The 18,105-nt window shown below is 33.9% G+C and overlaps 1 protein-coding gene and 2 long non-coding RNA genes across 4 annotated transcripts; 2 read left to right on the forward strand and 1 right to left on the reverse strand.

Moving 5' to 3' along the window:
• LOC112093214 lies at positions 1 to 2,070 on the forward strand. Its single transcript, XR_002902948.1, has 3 exons — positions 1 to 239; positions 735 to 819; positions 1,848 to 2,070. It is a non-coding gene; the product is annotated as an uncharacterized LOC112093214 (long non-coding RNA).
• A 7,222-nt stretch (positions 2,071 to 9,292) lies between these two features.
• Positions 9,293 to 11,968, forward strand: LOC21399179 (transcription factor GTE7). Its single transcript, XM_010106818.2, has 3 exons — positions 9,293 to 11,146; positions 11,257 to 11,458; positions 11,556 to 11,968. The coding sequence occupies exons 1-3, from the start codon at positions 9,623 to 9,625 to the stop codon at positions 11,645 to 11,647; spliced, it is 1,818 nt and encodes a 605-aa protein (XP_010105120.1). The 5' UTR covers positions 9,293 to 9,622; the 3' UTR covers positions 11,648 to 11,968.
• A 1,195-nt stretch (positions 11,969 to 13,163) lies between these two features.
• On the reverse strand, positions 13,164 to 17,567 carry LOC112093210. Of its 2 annotated transcripts, XR_002902947.1 has the most exons (4): positions 17,452 to 17,567; positions 17,103 to 17,164; positions 16,737 to 16,802; positions 13,164 to 13,553 (listed from the first exon to the last, which is right to left on the reverse strand). It is a non-coding gene; the product is annotated as an uncharacterized LOC112093210 (long non-coding RNA). The 2 variants fall into 2 exon arrangements; XR_002902946.1 differs by lacking the exon at positions 17,452 to 17,567 and having other exon boundaries at positions 17,103 to 17,284.
• Positions 17,568 to 18,105: the final 538 nt, after the last annotated feature.

Raw genomic sequence — 18,105 nt, forward strand, 5'->3', positions numbered from 1 at the left:
ACTGATGATGCATAGTCAAGATAGACTATCCTGACCAGAAAGCCCTTTTCATATAAAATCCACAACACATTTTGCCGTCTCCTCCACAAAACAAAAATAATTCCTCTGTTTCATACTGTTTGTTTTTCTTCATAGACTTAGAAGATCAGTCTAGAAGTCTTCTTCCTTTGCCTTTGCCTTTCTTTCAACACAGATCGTAATGAGCGATCCAAAATATGCCTATCCCTACCCTGCTCAAGGTACCCTTTTCAGATTCTTTTCTAAATCTTAGACTATAATGTATTATTTGTCTGTATTTTAACACAATCATATCTGTGTCTTTCTTTAACTTATGTTTCCACAAGAAAAAAAACAAACAAACAAACAAAAAATAAAGAAAAATTTGTGGGTCTTGCTTGTTTCTTGTGTCTGAGTTGGTCATGAGAAAAAAAAAAATGGTTGCATGGATTCTGAAACTTGGGTTTTTGTGTTAATATCTCCATGATTTTCTGTCATATTGTGCTACTCAAAAAAGCTACATCTCTTCCCTGGAATTGCTAGAGCTGTAATTTTTATTATGTTTGCTTCTTCTCTTCTTTTTTCCCCTATTTCAAAAGAACTAATACTACGGTGTTTTTTTTTAAAAAAATTTTTGTTTCTATTTTTTATCATTAAAAAAAAAGTGACAAAAAAAGAAAGAAGAAGTTAAACAAAACCTTTTCATCTGGTGTGTGTTTTGGTGTGGGTGTTGTTAGGTTACTATCAAGGCCCTCCGGTGATGGCCCCTCCCCAGTATGCTGCTCCGCCACCCAGGAGAGAGGCAGGTTTCCTTGAGGGATGGTAAGCTTTCTATTTTACATCTTCACCCTTTTTTTTTTTATATGTGTGTGTATATATAAGGTGATTTCGCGAATTTGAGTTTTCAATTTGAATTGACATGTGATATTTTCTGAAAGTTTTTAATTGTTATATAAAAAGTTAGACGTGATGTTTTTTTAGAGTTTTTAATTGTAAAAATTTAAAACTGAAATTTCAAATCGGTGGAATGAATGAGGCCGCATGCATCTCTCGGGATAAAATTAAAAATTAAAACTGAAAACTCAAATCGATGAAATGAATGAGACCGCATGCATCTCTCGGGATAAAATAAAAAAATTCCGATGAATGATGAATCACAATCAAAACTTTACAAAACAGTTGTTAGAGCATAGTAGAATCGCCTTCTTAATTTCTGATAACTGCTAATTTACTTGATTATGATACTCGAACCTGCTTTGAGAAATAAGGGTTCCAACTTCAAAGAAGAACTCTTCGACGCTCAAATCATATATATCAACATAGCAAAACATAAGAATTCAAAGACAAGAAAAACATAACATTTCTTCTTCCCATTTAATTTCTCATAAGCCTTTTAGCTATTCCAGCATATTCAATCCTCTAGGTCTCTTCTTCACATTCTGCAACTTGTTTAGTGTTCTTCTTTTCCTACTCTATAAGTCGAACGACGTCGTTTTTCTTACTCGAAGTCGTTATAAATACATTGCTGCTACACGAAGTTGTTTCATCGAGGCTTAATTTTTTCCCCACACGCAAATAATAGAATTCTGATCGTGGTGTATCAAATTTTCTTTTTGTAATTAGTTAGTTCTGTGTTCTTGGTTGAATTAATTAACCAAAAAAAAAAATAAGGGCCAAAATATTATTATACACCAATATATATGCTACAAGTACAACCAGTGAATAGTGATCTAAAGCCAAAAAAGAATAAGAATAAAATTGATAAGTTCATAAAATTGTTATTTTAAGTTTTAGGTTTAATTAATTCTCTGATCAATTTTTTTTTTCTTTTTCTTTTTATGTTGTCTCAGTCTTGCGGCCCTGTGTTGCTGCTGCCTTCTTGACGAGTGCTGCTGCGATCCTTCCATCATCTTTATAAGTTAATTAACATTTTATAAATTATATATTAGCAGCTATAATGCATGATTATGTTATTTCCTTTTTACTTTAGCTTTGTTATGCTTTGACGTTGTACAAGACACTTTAGTTTGTTCTCTCTTCCATGACCATCTTTGTACTCTAATTCCCTCTTAATTATCTCCCATCTCATGATGTTTGTGGTTTATGCATAATTATTGGGACAACGCGAGTTTTTTTTTTTTTTTTTTTTTGCCTTCTTTTCCTAATTTTTAATTTTGATTTTTGGCTTATAGCCTACTAGGAAAAGGGATCATGAAATAGAGTTTTGGCTGATAGGGCTTTTCTTGTGATACATTGTGAGATTAAAATTTAAATGTTTTATTTTTCGTAAAAGAAACGATGAGATTGTGTATAATTTAAATTCTGATTATTTACGAATACCGCTTTAATGTCTAAATTAGACAATTATTTTTATAGGAATTAGTAATATATGTGATGTATGAGAATTTAGCTCTAGTCGTTTTTGTATTTATTATAGTTATCGTTCGTTTCGCTAATTCGAATTATAACTTGAGTTTTTATTATAGTGTTTTTTTCGTAAAAATTTAAATTCAAATTCTTCTTTTCAGTATTTTTTCTCATATGAATTTACTTTTTAACTTAAATTTCTCACTCAAACGAGCAAAACGAACCGGTGGTTTGGTTTTTTATTATTTGGGTGTCGTTCTTGTTAGTAGTTTTATTTAGTTGGACTGGTGCGAAGTGCGATGGCACACAGCACACTAGAGAATCAAATGCGTGAACTTTGAATTGCAAAGAAAAGAGATGTCGTTGGAGGGCCCACATTGTTGTGGATTTTGAATTTGAATCTTATACTCACAACGTGACAACAGGAAAGAGACAGGCCTCTTATTTCTAAACCGTGGGTCCTGCTTTGTTGAATTTCAGCTCATCCCTCCCTTTCTTTTTTCAGCTGCATTTAGAGTTTGTCATTTGTATTTAAATTTAAAAAAAAAATTAAATTTAAGTTACAATTTTAATTTAAGTATATTATTTTTTATAAAATTTGAGTTTGAATTTGAGTTTTAACTTGAGTTTGAGGTTAAAATTTAAATTCAAATTCCTCCTTCAATTCAAGTTTCTAAAGTGAAATTCAAGTTAATGAATATTATTTTTTCTATTTCTAAAAACGTCATAACTTTTTCATTTTAATTCTGATTGAGATGATTTTTTTCTATGCATTCTCAATGAAGAGACGAATAAAATTTCACTCATATACCTATTAAAATTTTTCATCACTATTGAGTTTTTATTAAAATACTATCTAAATATAAATTCAAGTTTTGACTCACTCAAATACAAACTCAAATAGATTCTCAATTCAAATTGAAATGAAAAATGTGCACATTCAAACACAAACTCAAACTCAAGTTAATAAACATTATTTTTTCTATTCTTAAAAATATCGTAACTTTTTCGTTTTAATTCTGATTGAAATGATTTTTTTCTATGCATTCACAACGAAGAGACGAATAAAATCCCACTCATATACCTATTAAAATTTTTCATCACCATTGAGTTTTTATTAAAATACTATCTAAATATAAATTTAAGTTTTGACTCACTCAAATAGATTCTCAATTCAAATCATAACTCAAAATGTGCACATTAAAACACAAACTCAAATTAGAGTCTCAACTCAAACTATACTCAAATACACATTAACTTAAATCAAAGTTTTAACTCAAGTCACCCTAACAAAAAAAATGCAGATGAACAACCCTAATTTTTTGGGAACTTTTACAATCGGACGTGCATTTTATTGTTGTTTTTAGTGGTTGAATTAATTTTTTAAAAGAACTGTTTATTCTGGCAGTTAAAAAATTAGTCTAATAATTAAAATATAATTTGTTTTAGTAGAACAAAAATGCACGTCTCTTCATAAATTTTGTCTGAATTTAGAGGTAAAGATTAGAAGCGACCATAATGCTTCATCTCAGGATATTCGCTCACTCCATGCTTTGTCATATAGTAAAGGTGATAATAGAAAGGTCATTATATAAGCATAAGGTTTCGCCTATAACACTATATATTTGATAATGAACATTTAAAGAATAACTTAAAGAAGTAATGAGAGTTTCTATGAAAAAGATGGGTTTAGAAAATTGTTGATTACAAAAATATTCCATATAGAGTTTTTACTTGAGAAAATATTGTTACCTTTATTAGTATTTTGACTTTATTTGTATTCATTTCATATTATAAAATTTCTTGATTTTAATTTTGGGAAACTTAACTAATCATTTAGTTGTAATGTCTATTTATATGGAGTTTCATTCATAGTAACCCTTAATATCAAATCTCTATATTCTTCTCTCTTTTCTTTTATTTTCTTATTTCATTATTATTAGTTTCAACAAAGTGTTGTGTCCCACCATGCATTTTTAGAAATGCTACAACATTCCTTTTGTTATGCAAATCAAGTTAAAACGTCCCATATGACATGCATTCATAGACTAACACTACACTTTTCATAATATTAAAAATACCCCTGTTAATATTGTATCTGAACAACTTTAAATAAAAACTCAAATCTGTTTTTTCGTTTGATTTTTTTTTCTCCTTACCCACCTAATTTAAGACGTGGTCAGAGTTAGGGTTAGGGTCAGGAAATCCCCATTGGAGGAGCAATTCTCATATCATACCTATTTACCTATTAAGAGTTCTAAAAATCCATGCAACATTGAAAAAAATGGAGATTCTTTGGTGTGATTAAGTGGTTACTCTAATGTTTATTTATTAGTGGCTCGCTACACTGTTTTCTCTATAAAAAAAACATACGTAAACTAAAAATGATTCTGAATTTGTGAACCAAATATCTATAGTATTCTCCATACCCGTTTTATTAGGGGCGTGTACCCACGGACCCATGGGTCAGAATGCCATCTCAACAAAAATTTATAAAAAAACGAAACAATGAATTTATTTGAACTCGTATGGCGTACAATTTGGGTCAGGCCATCTAGCAACTGACCCAAGCTCCGAAGTCCAATCCATTAAACTCTTGGACTTGGGACGAAGAACACATTCAACTCTCTGTAATCACTAATGAGAGATGAATTGGAGTTGCCAACCCATTCACTCCGGTTCAGTTTCCGGCCGAAAACAAAAGTAGGCTTTAAAAAAGTAGGAACAACTATTGCCGGCCAATATTTTGGTTCGGCGCGTATTGAGACATCGTTCATTTTATTAATTTAAATTTATTATAATTAAAAATTATCATAAAAAATTATATTTAATTTTTTATTATTACAGTAAAAAATTTTCACATAAAATTAATTAAAAACTTGAATCTTTAAATTAAACTAAGCCCCAGACTAACCATGTGATTGCACTAATTATGTCAATCCCAAACTACTCTCTTATTTTTTTTTTTTTTGCAGGAAAAGTATATTTTATTATTCAACTGCAATATCAGTGAGTATGAAGAAGCCAATAAAATATCATCCGGAATAAAAGAGATAAACTACACTAAGGGCCCATTTAGTTCACTAATTTGAGTTGAAATGTGATTTTATGTGAGAATTTTTTATTGTAATAAAAAAATTAAATGTGACTGTTTTTAAAAATTTTTTATTGTAACAAAACTTAAATCGGTGAAATGAACGGGGCCTAATTCTCTCCATGAAAACTCTTTCCATTCTCATTCACCATTTTATTCTACGGGAAATTCAATTCCACATTTCACCACGAAAAAAGGTCCTTTAAAAAAAAGGTCCACATTATTATATGATCATATAATAAAACAACTAACTGAACTTTTCTTTTCCAATGCCTCGTTCATTTGGCGGATTCGAGTTTTCAATTCGAGCTGAGATGTGACATTTTCTTAAAACTTTTCACTGTAGCAAAAAAGTTAAATGTGATATTTTTTGAGAGTTTTTTACTGTAAAAACTTAAAATTGAAAACTCAAATCGGTGAATTGAACAAGGCATAAATCTTTTGTTACGCATCTACAATTTACACTAACACTATATACTTTACCAAAATAAGAGACACCCTATTAAGTGAAATTTATCGTGCTAACACTTTCTAACTGTTTAAAAATAAAATTACAGAAACGCCCTCTCCATTATTTGAGCATTAATATTGCCTGAAAATTGACCGTTAAATATTTCTAAAATATCAAAATTACCCTTCCATGTATAAGAAAACATTTATAGTTATATATAATGCTGAAAATATCGATTTTACCTTCAATTTAGTCCCTTTTTGATAGTAATAATTGAATGTCAAAATTACCAAAAATGAGTGTAATCAGTTCTTACACACTTTTAACTATAATTTACACTCTTAACAGTAGAAAAATATTTTATTTTCTTAATTTAGTCCTTTGTTCTTAAAGTCCCTTTTTGATAGTAATAATTGAAGATGTAATCTACAGCATATAATTTTTCCAATTTTTCAAAAATAAAAATAAAAGCCAAATATTCAACAATTTTTTCCCTTTTTTTATGTGTTATGTGAAAAAGAGACAAATATCTCTTAAAAGTGTATGGATCAGGAATTCTACCTCTTAGTATTAATTAATAACATTTTTAATCAAATAATTATATTAGTAAAATGATATTAATCAAGAATGAGAGGTATAAATCCATACCCATATACTCTTAAGGATAAATTTTGTAATTTTCTCTAATTTTTTTAAGGAAATAATTATCTCTTGGTAGGTTTTTCGTACCATCAAACCTGCATGCTCTTTTATATAGTTTATACTAGTCAAAAGCCCCCGCGTTGTTGCGGAAAATATTGTTGTATTATATAAAAAGTTAGAAACTTTTATAGTATATAAATTTTTATAATATAAAAAATTTGACATAAAATGGTAGTAAAACAGACAAAATTGAACTCCAACTAAATTCAAAATAATAAATAACTATAATAAAGAATAAAAATTATAAAAATAAACCGGAAATAATTTGAAACTATCCGATCAAAAATTTCGACGGCTGTTATTCGCACATGCAAAAGAAGTGCGTTCAGAATGGGGGAAAATGGCAGCTTTGCAGTGGTGGGCCCCGCCACTTTTTCCTTCGGCCAGCCGGACGTCAACACGTGACAATCCTAAAACAAAAGACGCAAAAGCCCATGCACATGGAAGGGTAAAAAGAAGAGAAAAAGTGTAAAATTGACAATTCACACTCAAAAGACAAGGGACAGAAGCATAATTTTGAAAAGCATAATTTCAAAAATGTCACTGCACAATGAATAGTAAATTGTGAGTGTGTGAACAATGTACGTTTCCTTTCCTTTAGTATACGTATTTTTATTTAATTTTATTGTATTATTCATGGTATTTTTATTTAAGTAATATAAAAAATTTAGCACAAAACGATGGTAAAACGGATAAAATTGAACTCAAAATCAATTCAAAATAGTAAATAACTATAATAAAGAATAAAAATTTAAAAAATAAATAAAAAATGGTTTGAAACCGTTCAATCAAAAATTTTGACGGCTGTGATTCGTGGGTGAAAAACACATGCAAAAGAAGAGCGTTCAGCGGTGGAGGATAACAGCTTTGCAATGGTGGCGTCACTTTTTCCTTTGGCCAATCGGGCATCAACATATGCAAATTTGAGATCAAAAGACGTAAAAGCCCATGCACAAGGAATTAACAATTTACGCTCAAAATACACGAGACATAAACGAAATTTCAAAAATGTTACTGTACAAAGAACTGTAAAATATAAATGTGTGAATAGTGAATCTCGAGTCTCTTTTAGTATATATAATAATATATACATATATAGTTTTTTGAGTCAACTCACTAGAGTTTGTAATAAAGACATCCCTTACTGTCGTGAAGAGGTTCCATTTTCTTTCTTCTTCTTTTTAACACATTTATAGAAGCGCTTATTTGGCTTTCGACTTCTCAAAATCTATGACCGTGTTTGGAATTGATCATGTTTTTATTTTTTACATTTTTTGAGAAATAAAAAATGAAAGTATTTTACAAAACAACGTTTGGTGCAAGAAAAATAAAAAACAAAAATGAAAATGATTTTTTGATTTAGTGTAGAAATAAAAAATGACATTTAGTCATTTATTATTTTTGTGTTATCCTCTCTAGAGAGAGAGAGAGAGAGAGAGAAAGAGAGACATTAATGGATTATTTTATTCTGAAAATAATCTATTGATAAAACAACCAAACACATTTTTAAAAATAATTTTTATCTGTAATTAAAAACGTTTTTATTTTTATTTTTATACAAAAAATAAAATTATTTTAAAATGAATTCTAAACGCGGCATATATCATCCATTATCAATATCAATATTGAGAATTAAAAAAAAAAAGGGGGACGAAAAGGTCAAAAGACACTTTAACCACGTAAAGTTTATAGTAGTAATTGGAGTAATTCTAAAGACAAAAGTTATTTTCTCATCATTTCAAAGGAAAAAAAAAAAAAGGTTCTTCCATCAAATTCTTTTATTATCCCGTACCAAAACATTATTGTCATAAATTAAAACGAAAAGAAAAAACAATGGAATAGTCACTAAAGCAACTTAATACCCTTAATCGAAACAAAAAAAAAAAAAGCAACTTAATACCCACTATGATTGACTCCGTGTTAACGTACTTTGTTGTTTATTTAATTTTATATTAACACCCTTAAAAAAACAAAGGAAAATAGTAAATAAATTTACATGAGCATGAAAAAGCAAGCAAATCAAACAAGCACATTGCTTTTGGACATAAAAATATCTCCCAACGACACGGTATTGGGCCACGTGTGATTGAGGAATAAAAAAAATCTCATTTATTGACCTTACTATGAGCTGCAAGACACACGATTCGTACCCAAATAAAAGACATAATAAATAATAAAAAAGTTGGGAGTAACGTAACAAGCGTCGATAAAAATCCTCCCACGGACTAACCACGACGTTGGCATTTCCACGTGGCGCTTATCCAGATCACCGTTTGAGGCGCTGACGTGGCTGATCCGGCGGCCGGGTTTTGGAGGGAAGAAAGATTCCCCTGACGATGACGAGAGGGAAATGAAGAAAATAAAAAAAAAACGAAAAATGATATTTATTTAAGTCCATTTGCTGGACCCCACATCCACGTCAGCGGGACAACGAGGGACCCACATTCTTGAGTGATTCTTTATCCCAGCACGACCCGCTCGATCCCAAAATTCTATTTTTTTATTTTATTTTAAATTTGCCCTTTTTGGGCCCTCCAATCCCGAAAACCCAAAATTTTAAAAATTCCCACCAGACGAGAGAAAAAGTGAGAGACCCCACGATCAAGCGGAAGACAACTAGCCACGTGTGCAAGGTCAGGAATCTAGACCGTAGATGGCAGATGGCACGGGCAGAAATCGGGCAGAAAGAGATCGCGCATTGACCGTGCGATCGAAGATTGACGGAGGAGAAACTGCCCGAGACGTGGCCGGGCAGATCCAAACGCCTTTAAGAGGAGGTCACCACTTTCCCTTTGTAATTCGCTCTGGTGAGGACTGAGGAGGGTCTCCGAAACCCTCGTTTCTCTCTCTCTCTTCACTCTTTCTCTCTCTAAAATCTTCCCCTTTTTGCTTCCTTCTCTGAAATCGCCGGCGAAATCTCTTCCGAACGACGATGGAATCCCGCCGCCAGAGGTCAAGATCTCCGGCCGGCGGGTAGTCGTGGGGACCGGAGGATCCGACCTGGTCCGATAATGGCATCGGCCCTACTGGCGAGTCGAAATGAACCTTCTTGGGGTGAGAACAAGGTTTATATGAGGAAATTCACAACCAACGCCTCCAAAAATCCGCTTCTCAAGCCAAACCCTAACCCTAACCCTAACCCTATTTCAAATCCAAACACTGGTTCCGTTCGTCAGCCGTATGATGCGTCCGGCGGCTTCCGTTTCCGGCAGATCGACAACCATACGTCGTCGGCGCCGGCGCCGACGTCGTCACCGAATCGGAAAGCGATGAGCCTCATCGAGCCGAGAGTTTCGTCGCAGGGCTACGTGACGTTCAACGTCGGTTCGTTTTCGAGGAAGGAGCTGAAGGAGCTGAAGATGCGTCTGAGATCGGAGCTTGAGCAGGTGCGGGCTCTGATGAGCCGGATCGAGTCGGGATCTTGCCATTCTTTACCGAAAGGGGCGGAGAAGAAGAACCCGAAGGCCAGCTTGAAGAACTATCAAGAGTCGGAGCTTGTCGCCGGGAAGGGCAAGAAGAAGAAGAAGAAGGATGTGATGAGCGTGGTTGCGGTGGACAGCAAGGGTACGAAGAGGAGCAATCCCTTTGGAGGGGTTATGGCGGATCCGAAGAGGCCGGCGATTGACCCGATTAGCGAGAAGCTGGTAGGGAGCATGCTAAAGAGGTGCGGGCAGATCTTGACGAAGCTGATGAAGCACAAGTTTGGTTGGGTTTTCAACGCGCCTGTTGATGTGGATGGGTTGAAGCTCCACGATTACCACCAAATCGTGAAGAATCCGATGGATCTTGGCACTGTAAAGTCCAATCTTGAGAGGGATCTTTACCCTTCGCCGCTTGATTTCGCTTCGGATGTGAGGCTCGCCTTCAACAACGCCTTGCTCTACAATCCCAAAGGATCAGACGTGAATTTCATGGCGGAACAACTCTTGATACAGTTCAACCAGATGTTCAACCCTGCCTACAAGAAGTTAGAGGACGAGCGGCGCCGGGTGCTCGGATTCGGGGATCCAAATGTGGCTCCGGAGAATGCTAGGAGAGAAATCGATACAATGGTGGCAGTCAAGAAGCCCGATTTAGTGCGATCAAAACCCACATTTCCGGACCCGACACCACCACCGCCGGTTCATTATACTCAGGCATTGACAAAGCCTTCAGTCCCTGCTCCAGCACCTTCTCCGGTATCGAAACCCCCCTTAGTTAATTCAAGACCGGTGAAGCTTCCAAAGCCGAAAGCGAAGGACCCGAACAAGCGGCAAATGACCTACGAGGAGAAGGCTAAGCTAGGGGCCAATTTGCAGAATCTTCCAACGGAGAAGATGGTCCAGCTGCTTCATATATTGAAGAAGAGGAACGACCAATGCCATTTGTCCCAAGACGGAGAAGAGATTGAGCTCGACATTGAGGCCGTCGACACTGAAACCCTTTGGGAGCTCGACAGGTTTGTTGGCAATTACAAGAAGATGGTGAGCAAGATGAAGCGGCAGGCGCTCATGCAGGCCCAGAATCCCGCTCCCCAGAACACCGACCGCAACACGGTAAAGCAATTGCCGCTATTGGTTTTGCTTGAGAACTTGGTTTTCTGATTCTGGGTTTTTTTAAGTAGTAATGGGGTTCTTTTTTTTCACCCTTTTTGTGTTGAATGCAGTCTCTTGAGAGCGACCCCGCCGACGCGGCCGCCGTGGTTAAGAGCAAGAAAGTGGACGCTGCTGCGGAGGAAGATGTCGACATTGGAGAGGACATCCCAATGGGAGACTTCCCACCTGTGGTGATTGAGAAGGATGTCGACATTGAAGAGTCTAACAGTTCCGGTAGTTCAAGCTCTAGCAGTGACTCGTCCTCATCTAGCGGTACGAAACTCCCGAAACTCAAACTAACCCTGTTCATGTCTTGTCTATTCCAATGTAGTTTCGGAGTCCTTAATGTCTGTCTCATCTTTTCTTGCAGATTCAGATTCGGGAAGTTCCTCCGACAGCGATTCGGATGCCGATAGTGTACAATCACCGTTTGTTGCATCAAAAGAAGGCCCCGGTAGCTAATTTTTTCAAAAGTTATGGCAAACCCAATGGTCCTAACATTTAGCTTAACGTTGTGATATGTTGTTAGATAAGGATGCGCGAATTGTGGTAGGCTGGTGAGGCTTGGGTTTTAAGCTTCTTTTTCCTTTGTGGATTTTGGTTTTTGCTTTGTTGGGTTTTTTTATTTTTTATTTTTATGGAACGGTGCAAGATTGGATGAAGAAGTGATGAGAAAGGAAAAGGGGGTTAGTGGTTGGCTTGGGCGGTTCCATTTGTACGTTTGTGTAAAGAGAGAAATGACGAGAGAAGTATAAATGCGACGAGTTTTCTAGGGACCAGAAGTAGACAGTGAGGAGAAAGAGATAGGCCTCTGCTAAAGTAGATAGGAGTTAGAAGTAGGTTTTCTTTATATCTTTTTTTTTTCTTTTTTTTTTCGAGTTTAATGGAGAACTTTAACTTGAAGGGGGGGTTGAGAAGGATCAAAAAGAGGGTTTGGGATTGAAAATTTTTTGTACTATACAAACATCACCACATGATTTTCAGAGTGGTTTTTAAGGAGCATAGCAGGAAACATGTACAGAGAGAGATTATGAAACAAAAAAAAAAAAAGAAACGAAAGAGATTCGGCTCTTTTTCTTCCTTTTATTCTCTAATGGCTTATTTATTTGATTTGATTGATTATTTATCTATGACATTGTTACATTTATCTTTTCTTCAGGTATCAGCCTCTTTTTTTTTCTCAGCTTTTACTTTCTGACTTTTTCCCCCCATTAAGCACCCGTCTCTTTATCCTGTTAAAACCTTTTTCCTTAGCAAAAAAAGTTAGCCTTAATAGGCGATGAAAACCCCAATAGGACCATCAATCATCAATGAATTGCTTCCCTGATGCTCTTTGAGATTGAAGAAAAAAAATGGAAATGTACAAATCTTAAATGCAAGTCAATGATAATTCATGTTGGTCTTTGTCTTCTAATTTCTTGTCATTGAGGTTTTCCTTTACAGAGTGTATATCTACCGGTATAATTACTCTTAACTAGTGTTTGAATTCATAATTTTGATTTAAAATTAAATTTAGAATCAAAATCACTACATTCGCGAATGGGCATAAAGGTTCTCAAAATTCTTACTTGGAGATGGAGATTGTGGTTAGTGATAACTTAAACCACTTCTCTTGGTGGATAAACTCTTACTAAAAAAGAGCATAAATTGGCAGTGTGTTTGCATTGGAGCTTTAGCTGTAAAGCCCTTTTGCACATGAATTTTAGTAATTCCACCGCCCATTTGCTGGTCAGAATGCACATCTCGTTGCAAACCATTATTACTCATCCCGATACCTAGAAAATAAAAAAGACCAAGGAAGAAATAAAGGCAAAAAAAAAAAAAAAAAAAAAAAAACCCCAACCAGCTTTCACAATTTCCCCAGTTATGTCAAGCATTTAACCGTGTGAATAAACAAGAGTTGATCTTTTAAAGCAACGAATTTTACCTTTAAACATGCATAAGATTAGAGCAATATTATGCAAGGAATGGAAAAATACCAAAGGATAATCACTAATCACTTATATCACTAAAAAGTAATAAATGCACCGAAAGGTTTAGTAGGTGTAGCAAATGATGGAGAAACAGCACAAACAAAATTGGTTCTTTTTCTTTTTTACACACTTTCTTTTGCCTGTACTTTTAGCAAGGTGGATAATTCTAGGCAATGGAACTCTTTTAACTTCCCCACAAGTAACTATAGCAGATGGGGGCGTTTTCTTGATGCTCATTTACTTCCCACGAAACTTCTTGGAAAGAAACACGAAAAAGTTCAAAAATGGTCTAGGAATCATCATGTATACCCCACCATGAGTAAAAGGAGTGCTATTTTCTATCTCCATCTTGGTTGATTGGAGAATTTTGTGGTAGAGAAGTTTGCAGAAAGACCCTACAAATAGACCGTCGGATCAAATTAGGTACGATGAAAATCTTACGGTCTAAAACTGTCCTATTGGTAAAGTAGTTTTTCATACCATACCAATGAAAAATTCTCCTATTTTTGGTTGCCTAAAATGATAAGACTCGTTAGGTTCACAACGCTTTTAAATTTATGATTTTAATTCTGTTACGATATTTTTTCTCAGAAAAGAATTGAATAAAAAAAATGTTTCCGCTAACAAGTTTTCTCACAAAATTTAAATTCAAAATTAAAATCATAAACTTGAACCCATGAACTAGGATGGTCTAATAAATGAGGTCAGTAACATGAACGTTGGTCCGTTTTTATAACAAGTATCAAAAGTTTACCATATAATCTCTGAGGGTCCATTTAATTCACTAATTTGAGTTTTTAATTTGAGTTGAGATGTGACTTTATATGAGAGTTTTTTACTGTAATAAAAAAAGTGACTGTTTCAGAGAACTTTATACTATAGCAAAATTTGAATTCTAAACTCGAATAGGTAAAATGAAGAGAGCTAAGGGAATCGAGAAATTTTGCCATGACTAGATTCAAAAACTAGAAGAAATTGTTCATAGATGGGTTCTAGTGTACATGGTCAGATTTAATAAAATAAAGATGAGAGTTTTCGATTGTTTTAATTTTTAACCTGATGTAGAAAATTCTTAGACAACTAAAAAAAGTTAAATTTCAACATTATCCTTCTACATTGGGAAGCAATGTCTGTCATCATCCATAAAAGACTAGATAGTCCATTATTGTCTCAAAATTAATCTTAAATTTGCAAGACGGTTTCTCGTCAAGTTTCCAGAAAACTTTGCTAAAATAGTGATATGACAAAGAAACAAGTTCGACATAATCTTCTACTTTATTACACAAAACACCACTAAAGTTGATATGACAAAAAAACATTAATGTACCTGTAAGACTAGGATTATGTTATTAACATTTGACACCAGTAAGGTAAAAGGAAAACGAGAGAGATAAATGTCGTGTTTGGAATTGATTTCATTTTTGTTTTTAACGTTTTTTGAAAAAGAAAAAATAAAAACGTTTTTAAAACGACATTTGACGCAATAAAGACAAAAACAGAAATGAAAACGATTTTTTAGTTTAGTGTAAAATGAGAGAAATGAAAAACGACTTTTAGTCATTTTTTATTTTTTGTTTTTGTTTTCTCCTCTCTCGAGCAGAGAGAAAGGGATAGAGACATTAATGAGTTTTTTTATACTGAAAATAATCTCTTAATAAAACTACGAAACACATTTTCAAAAATGATTTCTGTCTGAAATTGAAAACGTTTTTATTTTTATTTTTATACAAAAAATAAAATCATTTTAGAATGAGTTTCAAACGCGCCCAAAAGATCCTGGGGTTCTAATATTGATTCCAACAAAAGCCTAATAGCTCTAATGGAAACGATGCCAATGATGCTGCAAGAATACCGAAAACGAGTGAATGATCCGACAACAAGAACAATGAATCAGCTTAAGGATTCGTTTGGTTGGAGGATTCAAACCATGTGATTCGAACCATTTTTGATTTACGTGTATTTTTTGTGAGAGAAAATACTGTAGCGAACCACGAATCATGATTCGAATCAGGGAACGAATCCCTCTACCAAACGCCCCCTAAATGTCGACATTCGGTCCGCGTAAGCAGAGACTTAAAATAACAACCTAGAGTTTTGTTGTCGATTGCAGTCCTTAAAAAGCTGAGAAGGAGCAACATCTATGGGATGTGGCTAAAAAAGAAAAAAGTTATAATTGTTTGTGTATTAGTCTTTTCACAACTTCACACTGTCATTACAGTTACACTATCTTGCTAACTCAGAACCTAATGAGAAACACAAACACCAAAACCTCAAAATTGGCTTCACTTTGGTATGAGCATAAGACACATCTAAGTCATACCGGTGTAGATACATGTAACATCAGAGCATCATCTACTCTTTCTTAGACCTCGTTCGTTTCACTAGTTCGAATTACAACTCAAAGATTTACTACAGTGTTTTCTCTCTTAAAAATTCAAATTATAACCTTTTCTGTTATAGTGTCTTATTTCATGTGAATTCATTTTTTAATTCAAATTCTTAACTCGAACGAGCGAAACGAATGAGGGCTTAGTTGCTACCCCAACTTCCTTACCTGTTTGTAGACATCTGCCACCTCAACAATGACTTTTTGTTGGAATCATGCCCAAAATTTTCACTTGGTTATCATTAATACTAATGCCCCTACAGCAACTACCAACTCCACCAAAATCCAGATCCATGCTTAAGGTACCAATTGTAATGGGAACTAACATTTATCTTAGTGGGAGTCTAGCAAGATGTTCTCTCATTTCTGATGCCACTAGAAAAAAAAAAGCAAATTTCTTCTTTTACTCTTTTCCAAAGTACTTAAAACATCTTGAGCAATCAAAACTTATTTGTTGGGGCCTTTGCATTCCAAATGTGAACCTCGCTACAGAAACCTCTTTATAGAACTCATCAATAATCAACAGAGCTAGATGTGACATAAAAGCAAATCTAACAGTCAAGAATTGACCAGGAGATGTACCTATTGGTTAATGGGCAGTCCTAAAATATTTTCATAATCTTAACCAGAGCTGTTTAAATCTTCAACTTATAAGCTACTTTTCCTTATCGTCAAATACCCCATGAAAGATAAGATAGTCTTGTGAGCACCATTTGTAGCTGCTCCTTTATTTTAGAAGAAACTAGTTTCCATTAAATTCTCCCAAATGGCAAAAAGTCTACTAGATAAAAGATTACTCATTTGTTCACTACTTCACCTCCAACTTCCTAGTTTTGGTGATAAGATTATGAGAATGCAGTTTTTCCCGAGTGAAAATTCTTATCCAGACAAAGTAAGGATTTCTCCATAAATTAGTATTATTACATCCAAGCTAGGTATATATTATTTTGATCTCTAAATTTATCAGAAAAAGAAAGTTTCCCAGAATAGCCATTCTACCTCATAACAGAAAGGGAAAAGATTAAGAAAGAGGGATTTTAAACACAGACCACTTTATAGATCCGTGGCAGACACCGCACAAAAGCCACTCTCAAAAGGGAGAAGATTATTTAGCAACAGAAATTAAAGACACAGAATTTGTAAGCAACAAAAAGATTAAAGATAAATTTTGTTCTGTAAATACAGATCATACCTCAGGTTATTGGCCCAAAACCAATTTTGCTAAAAACATGAATCTTCATTGCGTGTAGTGGGTAATCTGCAGCCAAAAGTACACATAAACCGTTAATCATGCTTTTTCCCAAGTGGCCAAAAGGTCCAAAACTACAAGAAATTTTGTTTTTCCGTGAGATATGGCAGATTAAATCTGAGAAAGAGAGAGAATATGGGTCTGAATCTGAAAGCAAACCGCTCAGTCATAGGTTGTAACTAGAAAGATAATCTTAACATACCCACCAAAGAATAAAATCCTTGCAATAATTACATATATGTGTTTTTTTTTTTTTTAAGATAAAGAATCTTTAGTTGCTTAATTTGGCTGAAGGGATTGAGAACATACCATAAATTTCAACGAACTAAAACAGGAATGAGCTGTACAGATCATGCAAGGACAGAACAGCACTGGCAAATTTAGAAATTTAAGAAAATAAGAGAAAAGGAAAGAAGATTACAACAAATGTTTTATCATAGTGGAATTGTGACGAAAGGAAAACAAAGCATAATCAATTATAAATGCATCAAAACAATAAAGAAAGGGACTAAAGAGGAAATGAATATTTGAATAGCAAGATTTATGATTCAATTGTTGCGAGTAATTTATTATTATTTTTTTTTTAATTTTCTAATCTTCATGGTTTGATTCTCTGTGTGTGTGTGTAAAGGTTGAATGAGTTTGAATGGGTCAAAACCTTTAAAACCCGTGAGACCAAAGAAAACCAGATTTGATGAAATCATGAGACACCCACCAAACTCTCTGCTCATTGGCTAACATTTCAAAGCAAAGCGAACCACTTGAAAAAAAAAGGTCATGTCGGCCTAAACTTCCATTCTAGGAGGCTTGTAAATATTTATAACGTACAAATTTTTGTTCCTTTGTCACCTAGTACAGATTCTCTGGTATTGTGGTAATGGACGAGTTTTAATAGTTGCATTTTTGTGGGTAATTATTTTTTAAATATATAAATATATAATGTAATGTGATAAAAATTAATTTTTTTAATTATCATGCTTTTTTTAGTTAATTATTTTAAGTTACTATAGCCATCGAAACAATATCTTACAGTTAAAATAATGATAATTTTTTAATAAATAAATATTAAAATAATCGCTAAAACCTTATCCTGTCCACGAATTCCTCATTACGCTAGAATGTTTTATGGTAATGTTTTGCTTTGTTTATAAACCAACTTAAATAAGTTTGCCTTCAAGTTCCAATTGAGTAACATCTGATCAAGTATATGCTTGGAAGTTGGAAGTGAGTCCATATACACACAAGAATTGATGTTCTTTTTTTTTTTTTTTTTTTTTTTTTTTCCCTTTTTTTTTCCCACGGGGGGGAAAAT

The sequence above is a fragment of the Morus notabilis genome, unplaced genomic scaffold (genome assembly GCF_000414095.1).
Source record: "Morus notabilis unplaced genomic scaffold, ASM41409v2 Scaffold502, whole genome shotgun sequence".
Classification (NCBI taxonomy): Eukaryota; Viridiplantae; Streptophyta; class Magnoliopsida; order Rosales; family Moraceae; genus Morus; species Morus notabilis.

Coding starts and splice junctions, on each gene's coding strand:
- LOC21399179 (XM_010106818.2), top strand. CDS start 9,623: ATGGCATCGGCCCTACTGGCGAGTCGAAATGAACCTTCTTGGGGTGAG. Junction 11,147..11,256: donor AGAACACCGACCGCAACACG/GTAAAGCAATTG, acceptor TGTTGAATGCAG/TCTCTTGAGAGCGACCCCGC. Junction 11,459..11,555: donor TGACTCGTCCTCATCTAGCG/GTACGAAACTCC, acceptor CTTTTCTTGCAG/ATTCAGATTCGGGAAGTTCC.